Source organism: Myzus persicae, unplaced genomic scaffold, assembly GCF_001856785.1.
Source record: "Myzus persicae strain clone G006 unplaced genomic scaffold, MPER_G0061.0, whole genome shotgun sequence".
In the NCBI taxonomy this organism is placed as follows: Eukaryota; Metazoa; Arthropoda; class Insecta; order Hemiptera; family Aphididae; genus Myzus; species Myzus persicae.
The window spans coordinates 44,269-61,838 of record NW_019100526.1 but is presented as its reverse complement, the minus strand read 5'-3'; the positions used below and the strand labels follow the sequence as shown (position 1 = coordinate 61,838).

Genomic DNA, 17,570 nt, shown 5'->3' with positions numbered 1-17,570 from the left:
TCGTGGGTATAGGGTAGGTTAGGTTAGGTTAGGCTACTTGAAACTTTTAAAGTATATTGCTATATTTTATACACACAATAATATTTTCAAATGTCGTGTTCGCCAATAAATGACTAACTTTAATAGCAATAATAATATCATAAAATATACTTAGTAATATATTGGATGACCACCGTCAATTCACTTAGAATCGCTTTCAGTTTACAGTGATTTTATATTATTGAATCAAACACTTCATCCATTACAGTAACTGAGGCCCACACGATACCTATTGCACCTGTATGGACTTTATTCACTAGCCTACCTTTTTTCTAATGTACATATTATGTAATTCAGAACTAAAAAAAATATCATACCAAATAATAATTATACCGTATTTGAATATTGATCTAAAATGTTTAAAGACATAATCCGGCAAACTTATTGACACTGCTATTAGGTATTGTAATATAGGTACATTATTTAAAATATATATTTGCTTTTTAAAAGATCCAAGGTCATTTTTGATAAGAGAAAAAAATTTAAACTAATAAACAATAATTACATGTGACATTTGACTTACGATTAATGTTTTCCACGTTATATTCAACTCGTATAATAGAATAGAATACAAAGATTATAAAATATTAATGATCGTTTACATAAGTGTCGAAGTGCAATGTTTCATCTATACCTATATATAAAGTATAGATAAAAAATTTGGTAATAACAACTCCAATTAATATATTAATTGAATATACATTTTAAATTTAATATTATTATTGTTTTTAGGTTTATCGATTAATTAATAGGTTTATTATTATTTGTTACAGTTTACAATCATAATAATAAACAATGTATGGTCATAAATTCTTAATCAATAATAAGGTAGACTTGAACTCAAAATATATGGTGATATTGTACTTTCGGGTAGTTATTACTTATACGACCGCATTACCGTTCACCATAAACCTTATAATTATTTTAATATTTTAAATATTATTATGGTACTTCCTAGTTGAAACAAAATAATATAGGTATTAAATAGGTAGGTATTTTGTTGTATAGTTTAAATTATTCATTTTACATTTATAATCTGTATCAAAAGTATGAAATAACTTAAATTAATTACGTAGGTATATTTATGCGAAATCTAATATTTTTATTAATACATTCTGTGACGATACTCAACACACAACAGGTAAAACTATTTTTGAACACATAATAATTAAAGCTGACAAATAATAAAATAATGACGCAAAGTCAATGATAATATTAGTCTTGTATATTTTTTAGTAAATACAAATATTTCAAAATAGAAAAGGCTTATTTAATATAATCTTCCATCCAAATATAACTAAAATTCAACATTATCACCAATCTAAACAATTATGCATATCTTATTCTTAAACGCTTCTACGTGGATTATCTGTACGACTGTACTTATGCATGATGTACTTTTTAGCTGTATGAAAATGTATTATAATATTACAATAATAATTAATAATATAACAGAACACAGATGTAATATTCTATAGGTTTCTATATTATTTTAAATTATTAAATACGTTTGCGGACATAATATTTTAGATTGCCTAACAGGAAGCCTTTTACCACTCAAATCAAAGTTAAAACAACGAGCAGGAGACAGGAGTATTATTTTCTGATGTACATACGATGTAGGTATACAAGAGACTAAGAGAGTTTGATTTTACCAGAGTCACTGTATTGCAATTTATAAGTAGGTAAAATTGTTTTTTTTTTGGACTGTATTTGTAATTGTGTTTTTACTTGCTCGTTCAACATCAAATCAAATAACTATTAATTTATTTTTCGATGTACTTTTAAATGACTTTCATAACTTACAGGTTTAGCGTAGGTTGTAGGTACCTTATTACTAAGTATAAGTATAGATACATGCAGTAGTCGTGCAACTATATCAAAAATATATTTTTTGAGCATTTTATTAAATAAACCCATGAGGCTATAAAAATACCTACGCGAATAAGCGATGTGTGTGATTAATAATAAATATTTGTTGTAACTAACAACGAATGAAACGAAAACAAAAGTAGTATTTTATACACGAATACATAATAAAATCATCTGTAAATATTGCATTAAGTTCGTATGTATGTAAATATAAAATAAGTATATATAATATACATTTATACCTATAGTAATATATAGTAGGTACCTATACAATATATTGCTTCGTTGTAATTGTCCTTGACTACGCCTAATTCCGCTTAACACATTTTTATCTGTACACATTGGATTCTGCCCAAAAACTCAACTGGAAAATTATAATATTACTATATTTTCTATATTGTATACAAAACGCGCATGAGGCACGATATAAACTATAATGTACCTACTTACTATAAATTGCAACATTATTTTAATTAATTAAGCTGTATATTTTTTAGTTATAGGGTTTTTTTTTAATGTCATAATTATAATTATAAATTATATTATAGGTTTAATGTTTCTTTCTATGGGTAATAAAATATCAATTACTCTTGCGAATACTGAAATATTGAATTAGGTACATCAACATTTTCAAAAAAATTTCCACTAAAAAGAAGACTTTTTAACAAAATGTAATAGGTATGAATAAATTCAAAAATTTAAAAATATTATCTTTGAGTATATTTAAAAATTCCAAAAACCAGAATTTAAATAAACACATTTTTAAATGTACGAAATAGGGGAGGGGTTGAGAATGCGCAGTGAACCACTCAATCATCCTGTATATATATCTATAATTGTAATTAATATATTATCAAATGTTTTTTATTGACTAATCATATGATTATTTTTGATAGTTATGTATTAATTAATATTTATATAAATGTATAAAATATAAGCCAAGACTAATATTTTTTAACTGGACTACCTGTGTAATTCTAAATATCTAGTACAAGGTATGTGGTATTATTTTTTTTTGTAGGTAACAATATAGGTACCAGGTAACCGGTACGTATGTACTAGTTACTATAGTCACGTATAAACTGGACGACTTAGACTACATAATTTAATTTATAATATAAGTATATTTTGTATTATCAAATTTTATAATCAACGACAAACTATGTAATTTTTGACTAAAAATCATTTTATTACTTTGGCAGCGTGTGATTTAAAGACGGTCGTCATCGTTGCAGGGTTTTAAATATTTTAAGGGTGGCCGGTTGGTAATATATATTATTTTCTGCACGCTTCAACTACATTTATTAGGAACTTCAAGTGTATAATAGGTATCTAATGTAAATTGGTTTTATTTTTATACATCAAAGTCACGCGTCATCACCAAAACAATTGCAACTTTCATAAAATTACCATATAACGTTCGACCAGTCACTTAAATACATATACCGTACATATTGTGTTTTCAGTTTACAATTCCAAAAGTTATAGGTTTCACGAAAAATGAAAAATGAGGAAAAATTGTATACATTTATAGGAAATGAGAAATCAGGAAAATATTAATCCTTTATTGAGGCTTTGTAGAAAAACTTCAATAGTTAAATAATATTTTTTTTTATACTCTGTTCCTACAGGCTTCTACATACTTAACCAACTCTACTGACCAGTTCGTTTTTTTTATTATGTCAGTTTTTTCCATCTTCCTTTCAAATATGAATTAACTATTCATTTCGTAAACTATAATGTTATTGAAGACTAGTAATTAATATGATATAAACATTTTTATTCATGAATATGTCAAAAATTAAGATTAAATTTTATTTTTTTTATCATACAGTGTGATATTTGTTTGACAAATTAATAACGACCTATCATACAATTTTCGTAATCTTCAATGCAAGCCTCATTTCACCTTCGCCGTTCCACATTTTTTGCATCACGAGGTGTTTTTAAAATGTTGATAGGTATTTCTAATTTTTATATATATATCTCAATATTTGTTTGAACTTCATTAATAAAGACAGCTGACCATCAATCATTATGGATGGAGTATGTTTAAAAAAGCTTTGATTAAAAAATAAGTGGAACGACTCGCTTACATTAGTAGTTCTAGTCAGACTTGCTGACGCAGCAGCCCAATATGAGGTGGAAATATTTTTGATTATTGTTTTAACGTCTATAATATATTGGTATTCAATGACGAGGCCTTACATATTTCCTGCATAATAATTTTATTTGGTCTACCATGAAGATCCTCTTCAGCTTTTCTTTAACAAGCTGTATTGACTAGTTGACTATCAATTAAATTCTTTCTTTATGGACCATGGTTTATGTGTATTACATTCTCGCTTTCAGAGCAATCAAACGCTTTCGAAGCACAATATTAAATACAATAGGTACCGGTCGAAAAAGGACAGTGGCCGAAAAAGGAAGGGTACATTTTTGCCTAAAAGTGACACTGATCGAAAAGGGGAGGGTACATTTTTTCCGAAAACGGTGACGCCCATCATAGAAGTGAACCTAGGTCTATTTTTACGGATTTTAAAACATTAAGAATTTCTTTGGGATTAATTACCAGTTTTCTATGAATGGCCAACAGACAATAATATCAACCCATTTAGACGGTTTTAAAAAAATTACCTTAAAATAATAAAAATCATAAGTTACACAAGTAATTTTATACTACTATAACAAATTGCATAGGTAAGTAGTCCAGGCCCGTGCGCAGGATTTCAGAATGGGGGGTGTTTTGAAAAAAAAAATTTATAACATAGATACATCAATAATTAGCAAATAGTATTATAACATATTTATATTTATTATTAATTTTGTAAGTACCTATGTTAAATGTGTTTTTGAACAACACCTACTATAAAATACAAATCATTTTTTTAATAAATAATAAATAAATTATATTTATAAATTATAATTAATTTTAATGTACTTACTATCTCATCATTTTCTAGCCGTGGTTTTTTGAAAAAATTTCGAATGTCCATTTTTATGTTATTTCTAACGTAACACTATAACTAACGTCTCACTGTGAGCTTACAATCGTTTTGTATGAACTATAATTATAAACAACTTTTAAAATACCCTAAATCCGTTATCGTGTAATCTCGTGTCCTACTAATTGCGGTCGAATAAAATATTATTGTGTGACGTGTATGCTTTATACTTATATTCATACATTTATTGTCATTATATTTTATCGATAACGGCAACGATTACGAAAGTCGATAAACAGCAAACGTGAAGACAACACTATATTATATTATTATAGTATTGTACTGTTATGTTATGCATTATTATTTATTACAATTAAGATTAGAAAATATGACATATAGTTAATAGATCAAACATGAAAAACACGATTTTTCGGCCATGGGGGGGGGGATTTGAACCCCCAAAACCCCCCCCTTGCTCACGGGCCTGAAGTAGTCCATGACAATTTTCTCTCAGGAGTAGACGAAGTTTTTTTCAGTAGTTTGCCTGCCATATTCTAAGTTTAACAATAATGATTTGAATGTCTGAGTCAAGGTAAAATGTAACTTGTTTTTTAAGTAGATGAAAAAGTATTATACAATTTAAATTAATTATATTAAATAACATATTATGAAAAATGACAACGAACTAAAAACGATTTATCAACTATCATTTATCACAAAATATATATTTTTGGGGATTATAAAAATAAGATCAAAGTATGAGGATTTATTTTCGCGTCCTCCATACGTATGATAACGCCTTAACGAGTGATTCATTGATAAACCATAAATGTTATAAAAAAACGATGACCGAGATATATGTATTAATTATAAATTATAGTATAAAATATGCATTAGTTTTATTGTAATTATTATAGTCAATGGTAGAAAATATATTTTACAGAAAACGTAGTAAAAAAATACCTAATATGTGATCAACTATATTTGATAAATGCAGCTAACTGCTAAATATAATACTAAACACGTACCTACATGATATATATCATAGTCGGCTTAAAAATCGTTTAATCTTTCTGTATAGTGTATATTATAGTGCATGATGTTATCCGGTGATGGCAACAGTATGATAAATTATAATAATATAATACTATGGGTAGGTACCATACTACTTACCTACATTTACCGCTGTTACCTATCTGTATGCTGTACCTATTATATTATTATTATATTTATAAAATATGTTTGTTCAAGAAAACACGTAAGGCACTGCGGCTTTTCTAGCATAGCGATTAAGTATTATCTTTCTCTCTCCATAAACAAAAATAATAATATAAATTGGATTACCTATAGGCATATTAAAAAATAAAATTCTTTATAGGTCTATGATTTAGACCACGTCGTTATCTTTATAAGCCCCTACAACAGTATAATAGCTAGGTCGTTGCTGGTATCTACTATTTCGGTGTATCGTAGTATTTAATATACATAATATATTGATATACATATGCACATATATGTATACATATGTATATGTATATGTATATATATATAGAGAGTATAGATTATACATTTATACCTATATACCGTATCATATACGATTACCGGATTACCTACCAATGATACCTTACCGCTACATTACCAAATGTAGTTATATTAATTTAAGAGTGCGGTGCCGTTTGACAACATCATATTAATAATATATTTTTTTACGATCGCATTATCGATCAATTAATTCATACGACTAACTGCAGCGGTTCAGGTGCCATCGCACGGAGTCGACAATATTATAACAAAATGAGACGCACGCCATGGCATACCTAGGCACCTAGCTAACCTTGATAGCCGGCTATCTAATATAGTATTCGGATACGTTTTAGGTCGTTGCCGATGTTGCTGCGGTACAATCATGACATTATTATTATTATTATTTAACGCAGACACTTTCTATGTCGGTGCCTACTACTACAGTACTACCTAGGTATACGGTTACCCGGGTGTACTGTGAGAGCCGAAGCCGAGAGGTAGGTCGTAGGTGCTGCATTTGGTTTGGTTGTCCATTGCCTACGTACAGAGAGCCGTACGCCCATTTACCGTTTTTTAAGTCGTGCGTAATGCATAGTCACTGCAGCGTACCTAGTCCCGGCGGCTAGTCGCACGTCGTTCGACCGTAAGTATTACGTGACGAGAAATATTCAAATCGACCAAATCTCGTGATCTAGTTTGTTCTTTTTTTTTTTCTTAGATTATTCATATGGTCGTAATATTGTTATCGTTTTTTACGATTTTCGTACGGTTCGACATACGTACACTTCATATTAGAATATAGGTAGGTAGGTCGTATTGGTGTATTTCGCGGCCGTCGGGGCGTAGTGCGCTGTGATCTCGAAAAATCGTCGATCGTTTCGTTTTCATGTCAGAGGTATAGGTACATCGCAAGTATATTATTCATAAAACAAGTGGGTATGTATTGTATAAAAAATTGTGGGTACAACCGAAAAATTTTCATGTTCTTTCAATATTTAATTTTTACATTTACATTTTTTTTAGAGTTTTCAAACTTAAAAAATAGTTCGTTCGACGTATACATTATATTATTATAATTTATAATATTATTCGCGGCGGTGCGAATGCGAAATAATATTAATATTGTGCGAAGTGGGACCGAGATGCGCAAGCGTACATGAAATCCGGCTGAACCCGCGCAGACCGGTGGTGACGGCGGCGGCAGACAGTCAGTGGTTTGAAAAGAAAAAAAGTGGAAAATTGTTCATCATCGATCGTCGCTAACTTCAACACCCGAAACCGTTCCTATTATCAACACCTGTGATTCATGAAGACTAGTGATAATTTTTCGGGTTCTGTTATTATTTTGTAGATACTTAGTTATTGTATAATGTTATTATTATTATGCGTTTTTTAAATATCGCAAAAATGTTCTGTTATAGAATTTACTCGTCGTGTATTTTTTCGCGTTAAAACGGACGGTACCACGGTTTCCGCCCTTTCCTTTAGATTACCTGGTCGACCTTTGAACAAAACACCCACCCGTAAGTCGTTTTGCCCTGTCTTCAATATTCTGCCTACTTATGCCTAGTTCACTAAATCTGTTGTGTGCATCTTAATATTCTAACGATGTGCTCAGCTTTACGACCGCCTCTTATTATTGTTGATTTTGGTTTGGCCGTCGTTTACATATTTTTATGTTTTCTATGTTTAAGTTGATTGCGTCCTTCAACTTAAAACATTTTTTTTAGGTTAGGCAAAACATTGTTAACCTTGGCTTAAACTGGTTCATCTTGATTGTCATTACCTAGACTTTAATGAGTTTTTTGTATGTGTTTCAGGTGAATCACTTACATGGAAAATCCACTTGATTGGCACGCTGAAGCAAAGTCTGTGATTGATAGCGAGATATCCCTGTTGAATCATATTAGTATTTCGCCCTTGACAGTTTCTGATGGTGTATACTTAAATATCGAAACACCTGAAAATCAACAGTTTTGTGTGCTCTTGAATAAACAAGGATTTCGTGTTGTCGCCAGAGCTTTTGATCAAGACACCAACAACTCGCAATTTAGTTACGAAACTCAATTTGCACTATTATCTAATATCAGCGAAGGCTATAGTCGACGATTCAATGAGTTAGTATCAATTAAATTGATTGAAGTTGCTGGGTCATGCAAAGATACAGATAATTAAATAGCAAAATTTTAAGCAAAATGGCTACGAACGATATCAGACCTGCCATTGAAGAACATGTTGAATCAACACTTGATAAAGGTGAGTTAATTATTATTGATATTGTGTACTCTAATGTATTGTTCTTAAGTTTGAAATAATTAATTCTAACATTTAATAAGTGACAAGTTTTTTGAGTTACTTAATGATAAAATTGTCTTCTTGATAAGTACGTTATTATTTAATACCATTCCATCTGATATTTAGGTGTATGCAATTATATTTTAATGGTGTTGTAAGTACTCTACCTACTTATTTTACCAACAAATATTTGTAGGGATGCAAAAACTAAAAAAAAAAAAAGCTTAGGTACAAGTAGTTCGTAAACATGTATCCATTATGTAAATTGTTTTAAATATTAATTTATTACGAAAGTGTTATGCATAATAAATATTGTTATCCTCATAGAAATAATAATACCTAATAAATTACTCAGTAAAGATTGCTTTTGTAACATAAAATAAATCTTTAAATATGAGTCATTTGGTAGATGCATACTGCATAGACTGAAATTTCACCTTTCAACTGCCTTCCGAACAGGAAGTTGTATATTGACTCACATATCATTATTTTGTTATGTAATGCACCATAAAGATTTAAGTTTTAAGGAAAAATCAAGTTGCTTTAAAGTTGTGTATTTTTTTCATATTTTATCACTTTAGTAGATGGATTGTCTCTATTCCTTAGTTCTACTTCTCTCATAATTAGGGGCAAGAGGGCTTACCAAATATTTTGATTGTCATAGTTGATGGCAGATGGCCAAAAAGAGTTTTAAATCATAACAAGTATGGCAGATTGCTTACAACACCTATACTCCATTGGCAATTATCTAGTATTTCTTAAATTATTTATACTAAAGTATAAATGCTATAAATAAGAAATACATTTATAAATGATATACTTATATGCATATGTATACAACTTATTTGTTTGATTCATAAACTTATAAACAAGTTTATGAATGAAGTAGATAGGTAATTATTTAATTTTCCTATACTACATTTGGTAATTATTGTGAGATTGGTTGGCATAAACTAAAAGTTATTGCCAATGATATTTAATGATCTTGGTTTTAATTGCTTATATTGAGGTTTTTATTATTATATAGGAAATAAAAAAAAATATTTTATCAGATATTAATGGTTAATAGTATTGATTCATAGACTTTATAATATCTCATGTTTAATCAATGTTATTAGGTTGAAATTGTTTATTTTTAATTACCTATTAGACATTTCAGATGTCTACTTTTCTCAACTATATGTCTATACTCATATACTTTGTTATCACTTAATAGTTAAAAGTATAGGAAATTTGTCAAATTGATTGTATACAGAGTACTAGCCTTATTAGTATTAATTATTTGATATATTATGATGGTTTATGTTACTACGTTTTAGGGTACTTCAATATTTTCTTTTATACATACTTAATGGATAATATGGCATGGCATGATGTTATTATTGTTGATTTTCCTAAGATTGGGGACCATCCAAAAATGTATGCAACTTGGCATGCCATAATAATCCTATAAATTATATTTGAGACTTAAAGATAATAGTATATTATGTATATTCCGTACGATTTTATAAAAGAAGACTATGCCTAGGTTGTTAGAAATCAATTTTTACATATTCTTGAACAGATTTTATTTATTATTTTAGTTTTTTAGAAAATATTAGCTGATCCTGTGCTCTTTGTTGCCCGTTCAAATTGTCAACTCTTTATGAATAATATTATGTTTTATTTTGTTTGCGGACACGCCGATGAGAGGGTATAAGTGCAACTCAGCCATTCTGAAAATTTTATTTAATGCATGCTTCTATTAACTAATAGCAACCAATATATAATAAAAATAATTATTTCTTTCTTAAATCTCAAAATCCCTGTTTGAGCTGCCTTTATCTACCAGGTTCAATTGTGAATCTAAATCATCTAGAGAACCACTCAAACACACACAAAAAATGTTACCAAAATCTTTGCTGTACAGACAGACTATTGAAACCTGCCGTTTAGGCAGGCATAAGAGACACAAATGTATATTCATATATATATATAGAGAGAGATTTATGTAGGTAGTGGGTACGATATCATTTCTATTTTCAGTTGTAGGCATATTCCATGTAAAATATTAATTTGATTAATTAATAATAAAATAAACTATTTTTATTAAAGTACTGATATATTTTTGAGATATTTCTAATTAGGTATTCCATTTAATATGATTGATTATAATTCATAATTATATTGATTTAGTGTACAATGTAATAATTAGCTACTTCTTTGATTTAATAAATAAAAACAGCAATACAATAATTCTTACTGTCTAATACTATCTAAATAAAACATGTATATATTTTATGTAATCAACGGAGCTAATAAGCCAAATGCTTATTTACAAGAGGGCTTTTTAATTTTTAATTCAATTTCACAAAAACAAATTTAAATTATTTATAAAATGGAAAAATAAACCAATTTTTAGTTAATTCTAGACCAATATTTAATTCTCAAATGATAGGTATATTAAAATTTTAGAAATGTTAGAGGTACCTACTTACCTGAGTATAGTTGTAAACAGTGGTGTACACAGGGTTTTTCAATTTTTGGGGGGCTTGAAAATTAATTACATTTTTATTTCGTCCAGTCTAATAATTTCAGATAGTTAGATGAGGTATTTGAAAATTTTGTAAAACTTCAAATTCTCAACTTTTCTAATAAAAAAAATGCTCTGATCATAAACTTCAATTGAGGTTTTTGGAAAGAAATTGGACCTTTGGGAGGTCGAAAATTGAAAATTGTTTGGTAACCTTTATTAGTCATTGCTTGGATTGTATTTGATTAATTTTAGTTTTTCTTCCATAAATGTCAATAAAAAATAATTTATTCAATCTAAAAGTTCTAAAATGTAATTTAAGGTTTATCATAAGTTTTTATTATAGCTATTTAAAAATAAAAACAAAAAGGCACATTCATTTTTTATGCTCATTTAAAGTTCAAATTTTGACAAAACCACAATTAGTTTGTAATTAAAAATGTTAAAAATATGAAATTTGTATGGCTTAGACTTAAAAATTTAATACAAGATCTTTCATTCAAGATATTTCATATTTTCACCTAAAAATAACTCTTAAAAAGACCTTTTTTCAGCTTATGCAAACACCGCCACCACACACCATCATCATTATTTTAATGGTTTAATTTTCTGGTAAAAATGTATGTGTTTTGGCAATTCATTTCTCATTGCACTAATCATTTTTTTTTCATGTTTTAGTGTTTAATATATTTTAGTCTTATTACTTATTAATTTATTCCTCCTTTGTATGACTAGACTATTCAATGACATACTGTTATCTTTTTCACACAGCCATGCTATATCCTCCTTCACACCTCTTTATTCTTCTTTATTTTTTTTGTACTTGAAAACAAAATGTTATGATGATTTTTATTTATCTTTAAGACATCCAGAAGGAAAACGCGTTGCATTCAGAGTATGCAGCTGCAAATCATACGCACACCTACAACTTAATTTATTGTATATTATAAATAAAATATTTTTTATTTCTTGTCATCTTGAGTTTCAAGTTTATTGTATACCAGTCTTATTTAATTGCAATGTTAACCATTTTATATCTGAATGGAAATATCTATAGGACTTGCCCTCTTAATTCTTTATATACTGTAGTCACCATTTAATCCAGACAAACTCATATTATTGGCTCAATTCTTGGGACCGATTCACACATTATCCTTACAAACTCATCGCTTTATCTGAATTTCTCTTAATCAGAACAAACACACCTCTGCCCAATTTGTGTGACATAAATGGTGATTACTATATTTTTTCACAGGAAATATTTGACCTGAAAAGTTGAATTTTGTTTTCAAAATATATAATTAAATGTTTTTATACCTGTAGGTACTAAGTAATATTTTATATTCTTTTCTTAAACTAATATTTTTTTAATCTTAATTATGTACATTCTAATACTAATTAGTGTAAACATATTTTATAAATGTTAATCATAATTATAAAAGTCTGCAGTAGTGCACACGAGATTATTTTTCGAAGAGGGTTGAGCAATAATTATATTTCTGATTGTAAAATTTAGTTTAAAAAAAAATTAATGGTGGAAAACATGTCGCAGAGGGAGGGGGGTTGTGACCCCTTACCCACCGGTGTTCACCACTGAACGTCTAAACATATTTTTTTAAAGCCTATTCGACCAAAATAATAGTTTGAAAAAAATATTGTATGAAAGAAATTTGTTTTTGAAATGTTCATTATATTACGTTGCGAGACAGAATGCTCGAATTAATGGTATAAAACAGTTTCATGCGTCTAGTATTTTCAAGGCTTAATGGAGGGTAATATACTTAATAGTGAAAAGCTCGAAACTACCATACATTAACTCTTTTATTGTTAAAAAAATATTAATCGTTGTGTTGTATTGTGTGCTTGAAAGCTCATATTAAACCTCGTGTTCTACAAAGACAAATTTAGAGCATTATATAATATTGTTATACTGTTCATTCACCGTTGTACACAAATAAAAGCTTTGCCTCTGCACGCATAAGAAATTGTGTAGGTCTTGAGTTTTGAGTATGTGGGTAAGACAGTATTTTTAAAATGTTCATAAAAACTATTATTAACAACAATTTTCCCAATCTCTGTTAATTGATTTATTTATATTCGAACTCAAAATGTAATCTTTATAATATGGTTGGTAGGTAGTTGACTTACGTTTTACAGTGTTACGATGAGCTTCAAACAAAACGGAAAATCAGAATCGGGCGAATAGGTATTGTAGAAAAAAAATCTCAGTTCTTAATTTCGACTGGGTTCTTATTTTCATGACTATGATTTTATTGTCTTAGCTATAATTATCAAATGTCTATGACGTATTATTTCTGTCGTATTATAATATAGAAGAGTAGAAATTTATAATAGTTCAGGAATCAGGTTAAACTATATTATATGATTGATCATTGATATTTATGATCCTACTTATACACGCAATACACATCGTCTTATCTGTTTACGACTACACTAAATACGACAAGTAATTATTTTCAATTTTATCGAATGTAAAAATGATAACTCAGATAAGTCGTTCAGTGTGTTGACTGTTGAATGACATTTAATCATTTCGATTTCAATGTGCTGTCGTGACCGTCAGTCAACTTTTCTGAGACACAGTTTTTCATTTACAAATCGTAAAATGTATTTAAAACTGTTAATTCGACTATGATTAATTTCTTTAAATGTCTGATTTTTTTTACACGATGCCATAACATTTCTGGTAAGACTTTAATAATTGTACGAGTTGTAGCTTGATACTGTATACCTATAAATTATATATTTATACATTAGTATGATAACACGCAACGCATATTCTTTAGAGACGCATACTGTAAAGTAATATCACAGATTATGCATATCTTTTATGTAATCTATGGTAATATACTGTAGTTGTCGACTATACCTATTTGCCAATCGAAATATAATTAATATTGTCTTTGTCGTGTTTCCAAGAACGGGGACGGCGCCATATAATTTTTTTGTTGGGACAAATATTTTCTCAACGAAGTATTTATTGATGTTTTGGAAGAATTTTACACTATAGCCCAAAAAATCGTATTGATATCGAAAAGTTCAGTTCAAAATTGCAATCAATTAATTATATTACAAATCGCAGGCTAAAGCTGTAGATGATAGCTCGAAACTTTTTATTATTTATTTGTTTGTATTCTACCTTTGAAGTTTTAACTTTTTATTTATATATAATACTGGTTAGGGGAGTTTACAATAGGGTGAAACAGATTTAGGTGCTGCAGCCGTCCTCGTTTCAAAACTTTTAATGTTATATATTTATGTTTAGAAAACATAAGCTATTTTAGATTTATGTATATCAAGTACCCACTATAATTATTAGAACCTTAGAAAAAAAAACATGTTTAGAATAGATTACTAAATTTTTGTAATTTGGATGACCCATGTCATGTATCCACAACATGTATTTGTTCCTTATTACTAATAAGTTATTAGATATTCATTTTTTTTTTCATTAGATTTCTTGATACTGATTTTACTTTATGACTGTTTTAGATGTTGCTGCTGAAAAAGACATCTCCATTGCTGAACAAGATGACCTCCAAGCCAAAGAAAAAGAGAAGAAACTTGGACATAGACGAGTGGGTGTTGATGGAGAAATTACCTATAAAAAAATTCAAACTGGTCAAATTATGGGTTCGATACAACTGGGAATACAACATGCAGTAGGAGGCCTTGCTTCAAAGCCCGAGCGCGATTTGCTCATGCAAGATTTTATGACCGTTGAAACAACTGTGTTTCCAAGTGATGGCACTAATCACACTCCAGCTCACCATTATCCAGAGTTTATTTTTAAGACATACGCTCCAATTGCATTCCGTTATTTCAGAGACTTATTTGGCATTCAGCCAGATGATTATCTTATATCATTTTGTAACTCTCCGCTTCGTGAACTGTCTAACCCGGGAGCTAGTGGATCAATATTTTACCTCACACGGGATGATGAATTTATCATGAAAACTGTTCAGCATAAGGAAGGTGAATTTTTACAAAAACTACTTCCTGGATACTACATGAATTTGAATCAGAATCCGAGAACCCTATTGCCAAAATTTTTCGGTCTTTATTGTTATCAATGCAATTCGAAAAACATTAGATTAGTAGCTATGAACAATTTACTACCTTCTAATATAAAAATGCACCAAAAGTATGATCTGAAAGGTTCGACTTATAAAAGAAAAGCTTCCAAAGACGAAAGACAAAAGTCATCGCCTACATTTAAAGATTTAGACTTTAAAGAACATCATCCTGATGGTATTTTCTTGGAGCCAGACACTCACTCAGCTCTTCTCAAAACTATGCAAAGAGATTGTCGAGTACTAGAAAGTTTTAAGATAATGGACTACAGTCTTTTAGTAGGTGTTCATAACGTCGACCTTGCTCAGAGAGAAAAAGAAGAACGGCGAGTGGCACGGTTACGTAAAGCTGTGGAAACTGATGCAGATACTTTATCAGAAACGTCTACTTTAAGTCGAACGGCTGAAGCCAATCGGCAACGTTTGATGGCTCATTCAACAGCGATGGAAAGTATTCAAGCAGACACTGGAACTTCGTCAGATGAAGATTGTGCTTCGCCCAGAGGTGGCATACCTGCTAGAAGTGGAAGTGGTGATAGCTTATTACTATTTGTTGGAATTATTGATATACTACAAAGTTATAGACTAAAGAAGAAACTAGAGCATACGTTCAAAGCCATCATACACGATGGAGACTCTGTTTCTGTACACAGACCTGATTTCTATGCCACTAGATTTTTGGACTTTATGACCAAGTATGTAAAATTTATATTTATTTATTTATTCGTTCAATGACCAAATTTTTTTTTTAAATTTTAGATCTGTGTTCAAGAAACTTTTATGTCCTCTAAAACGTTCACCATCCAAGCGTCGTAGCATGTCGCGTACACGAACGCGTGATCAAACCGATGCAGAAGGTACATTTTCCACATGTTCAACACCACCTCCAGCATTTGAGGATGCTATTCGTCGTGACTTTGTTTATGACAAACGTTCCAGCATGACTCGTATTCGTCGTCCATCACCTGGATTGCGCATAGATGGCCCTTCTGGCTCGTCGCACGCCGGCGAGAGTAAGTCGTCTACATTGAGTGTGGGATCGGGCAGCACTACATCTGGCATCGGGGGTTCAGCAGGCAGACAATCTGTGGAAGCCACATGGACGGAAGGCACACCTAGCTACACGGAGTCTTCAAGCAGCGCCGACATGGCTTCAGATACCATACAAATGGCAATTCTGGGGGGTGACCTTAAATCATTAGAAATGACACGCTTATAAGTTATAGAATGTTACTTATAGTCTAATCGGAACAGATTTTATTGGATTTAAACCTTTTATTAATTTATCTAGATTAAATTAAACCTGAATAGTCAGTACCTATACCAATATTTTATAATATATTACTAGTGTAGGATATCTTTCATTTGGATACATATTTTTATTACTAATTATACAACTTTTAGTTCATAAAACTTTTCTCTCATTGTGAGATGCACTTTGATAATTGCTTATCAGAATTAGAACAGTATTATTGTATTACTGCTCATTTGGCATATGCCATTAGATTGTATTATGCAGACAAGCATTAATGTGATTAACAAACTTGCCAATTTCGAACAAAGATCTGCTAAATTTATATGTTCCGATTGGACTGTCAAATCTGACAAATGTTTTTATTTATTTTTTTAAAATTTGTATAGCTGCTGAGCCCCTTTTGTTGGATCTCTTAATAATAAGGCCAAACCCTAAAGTATATAATTATAAAAGACAATTTTAAACGCTTGTGAATAGCATGTTATTTAGCACCAGCACAAAATTCTCACTTTTCAACATTTAAAAAATTTAAAAGAAAAAATTGTTGTTTCATTTTTATTAGTTATTATTATTAATGTAATGACTAAAAAAATTCAATATTCTACATTTTAATATTGTTTATTATAGATGGTACCATTTTGGTTGAGAACCGCTTCCAGCGGATGAAACACAGTGTGATGGCTCGTGTATTTAGGTTATCGCCAACCGAAAAATAACCTAACTTAGGTTTAATGATAAATAATTATAAACAAATGTTATTTATTACTATTATTACTACTATTAATATAATTATTATTATTATTATTATTATTATTATAATTATTATTATTATTATAACTATTGATTACGCCTACCGCCTACGTAATAACATAAGTATACCTAAATGAATAAACAATTTTCCATTGTGTTCGTATCAACCGCCTAAACGGATTTAGTAATACAGTATTCATAATTTTAAACAATTTTAGACTCATGTATGATCTTTTGAGAATTAAATGTTTTCAAAAAAAAAAATAAAACCGTAAAAAAAATTA

At 29.5% G+C, this 17,570-nt stretch overlaps 2 protein-coding genes and 1 long non-coding RNA gene across 5 annotated transcripts; all 3 read left to right on the top strand.

Annotated features, from left to right (window-relative positions):
- Positions 1-6,501: 6,501 nt before the first annotated feature.
- On the top strand, positions 6,502-8,216 carry LOC111030406. Its single transcript, XR_002604103.1, has 3 exons — positions 6,502-7,316; positions 7,404-7,903; positions 8,201-8,216. It is a non-coding gene; the product is annotated as an uncharacterized LOC111030406 (long non-coding RNA).
- Positions 8,214-8,555, top strand: LOC111030410 (GSK3-beta interaction protein-like). The gene has a single exon (XM_022309883.1). The coding sequence runs from the start codon at positions 8,214-8,216 to the stop codon at positions 8,553-8,555; it is 342 nt and encodes a 113-aa protein (XP_022165575.1).
- On the top strand, positions 8,469-17,570 carry LOC111030388 (phosphatidylinositol 4-phosphate 5-kinase type-1 alpha-like). 3 transcript variants are annotated; one of them, XM_022309864.1, is made up of 4 exons: positions 8,469-8,636; positions 14,701-15,976; positions 16,041-16,294; positions 17,164-17,570. In XM_022309864.1, the coding sequence occupies exons 1-4, from the start codon at positions 8,576-8,578 to the stop codon at positions 17,250-17,252; spliced, it is 1,680 nt and encodes a 559-aa protein (XP_022165556.1). In that variant the 5' UTR covers positions 8,469-8,575; the 3' UTR covers positions 17,253-17,570. The 3 variants fall into 3 exon arrangements, with proteins under 3 accessions (XP_022165556.1, XP_022165541.1, XP_022165547.1); XM_022309849.1 differs by lacking the exon at positions 17,164-17,570 and having other exon boundaries at positions 16,041-17,002; XM_022309855.1 differs by lacking the exons at positions 8,469-8,636; positions 17,164-17,570 and adding an exon at positions 13,733-13,894 and having other exon boundaries at positions 16,041-17,002.

Coding starts and splice junctions, on each gene's coding strand:
- LOC111030410 (XM_022309883.1), top strand. CDS start 8,214: ATGGAAAATCCACTTGATTGGCACGCTGAAGCAAAGTCTGTGATTGAT.
- LOC111030388 (XM_022309849.1), top strand. CDS start 8,576: ATGGCTACGAACGATATCAGACCTGCCATTGAAGAACATGTTGAATCA. Junction 8,637..14,700: donor TGAATCAACACTTGATAAAG/GTGAGTTAATTA, acceptor TGACTGTTTTAG/ATGTTGCTGCTGAAAAAGAC. Junction 15,977..16,040: donor TTTTTGGACTTTATGACCAA/GTATGTAAAATT, acceptor TTTAAATTTTAG/ATCTGTGTTCAAGAAACTTT.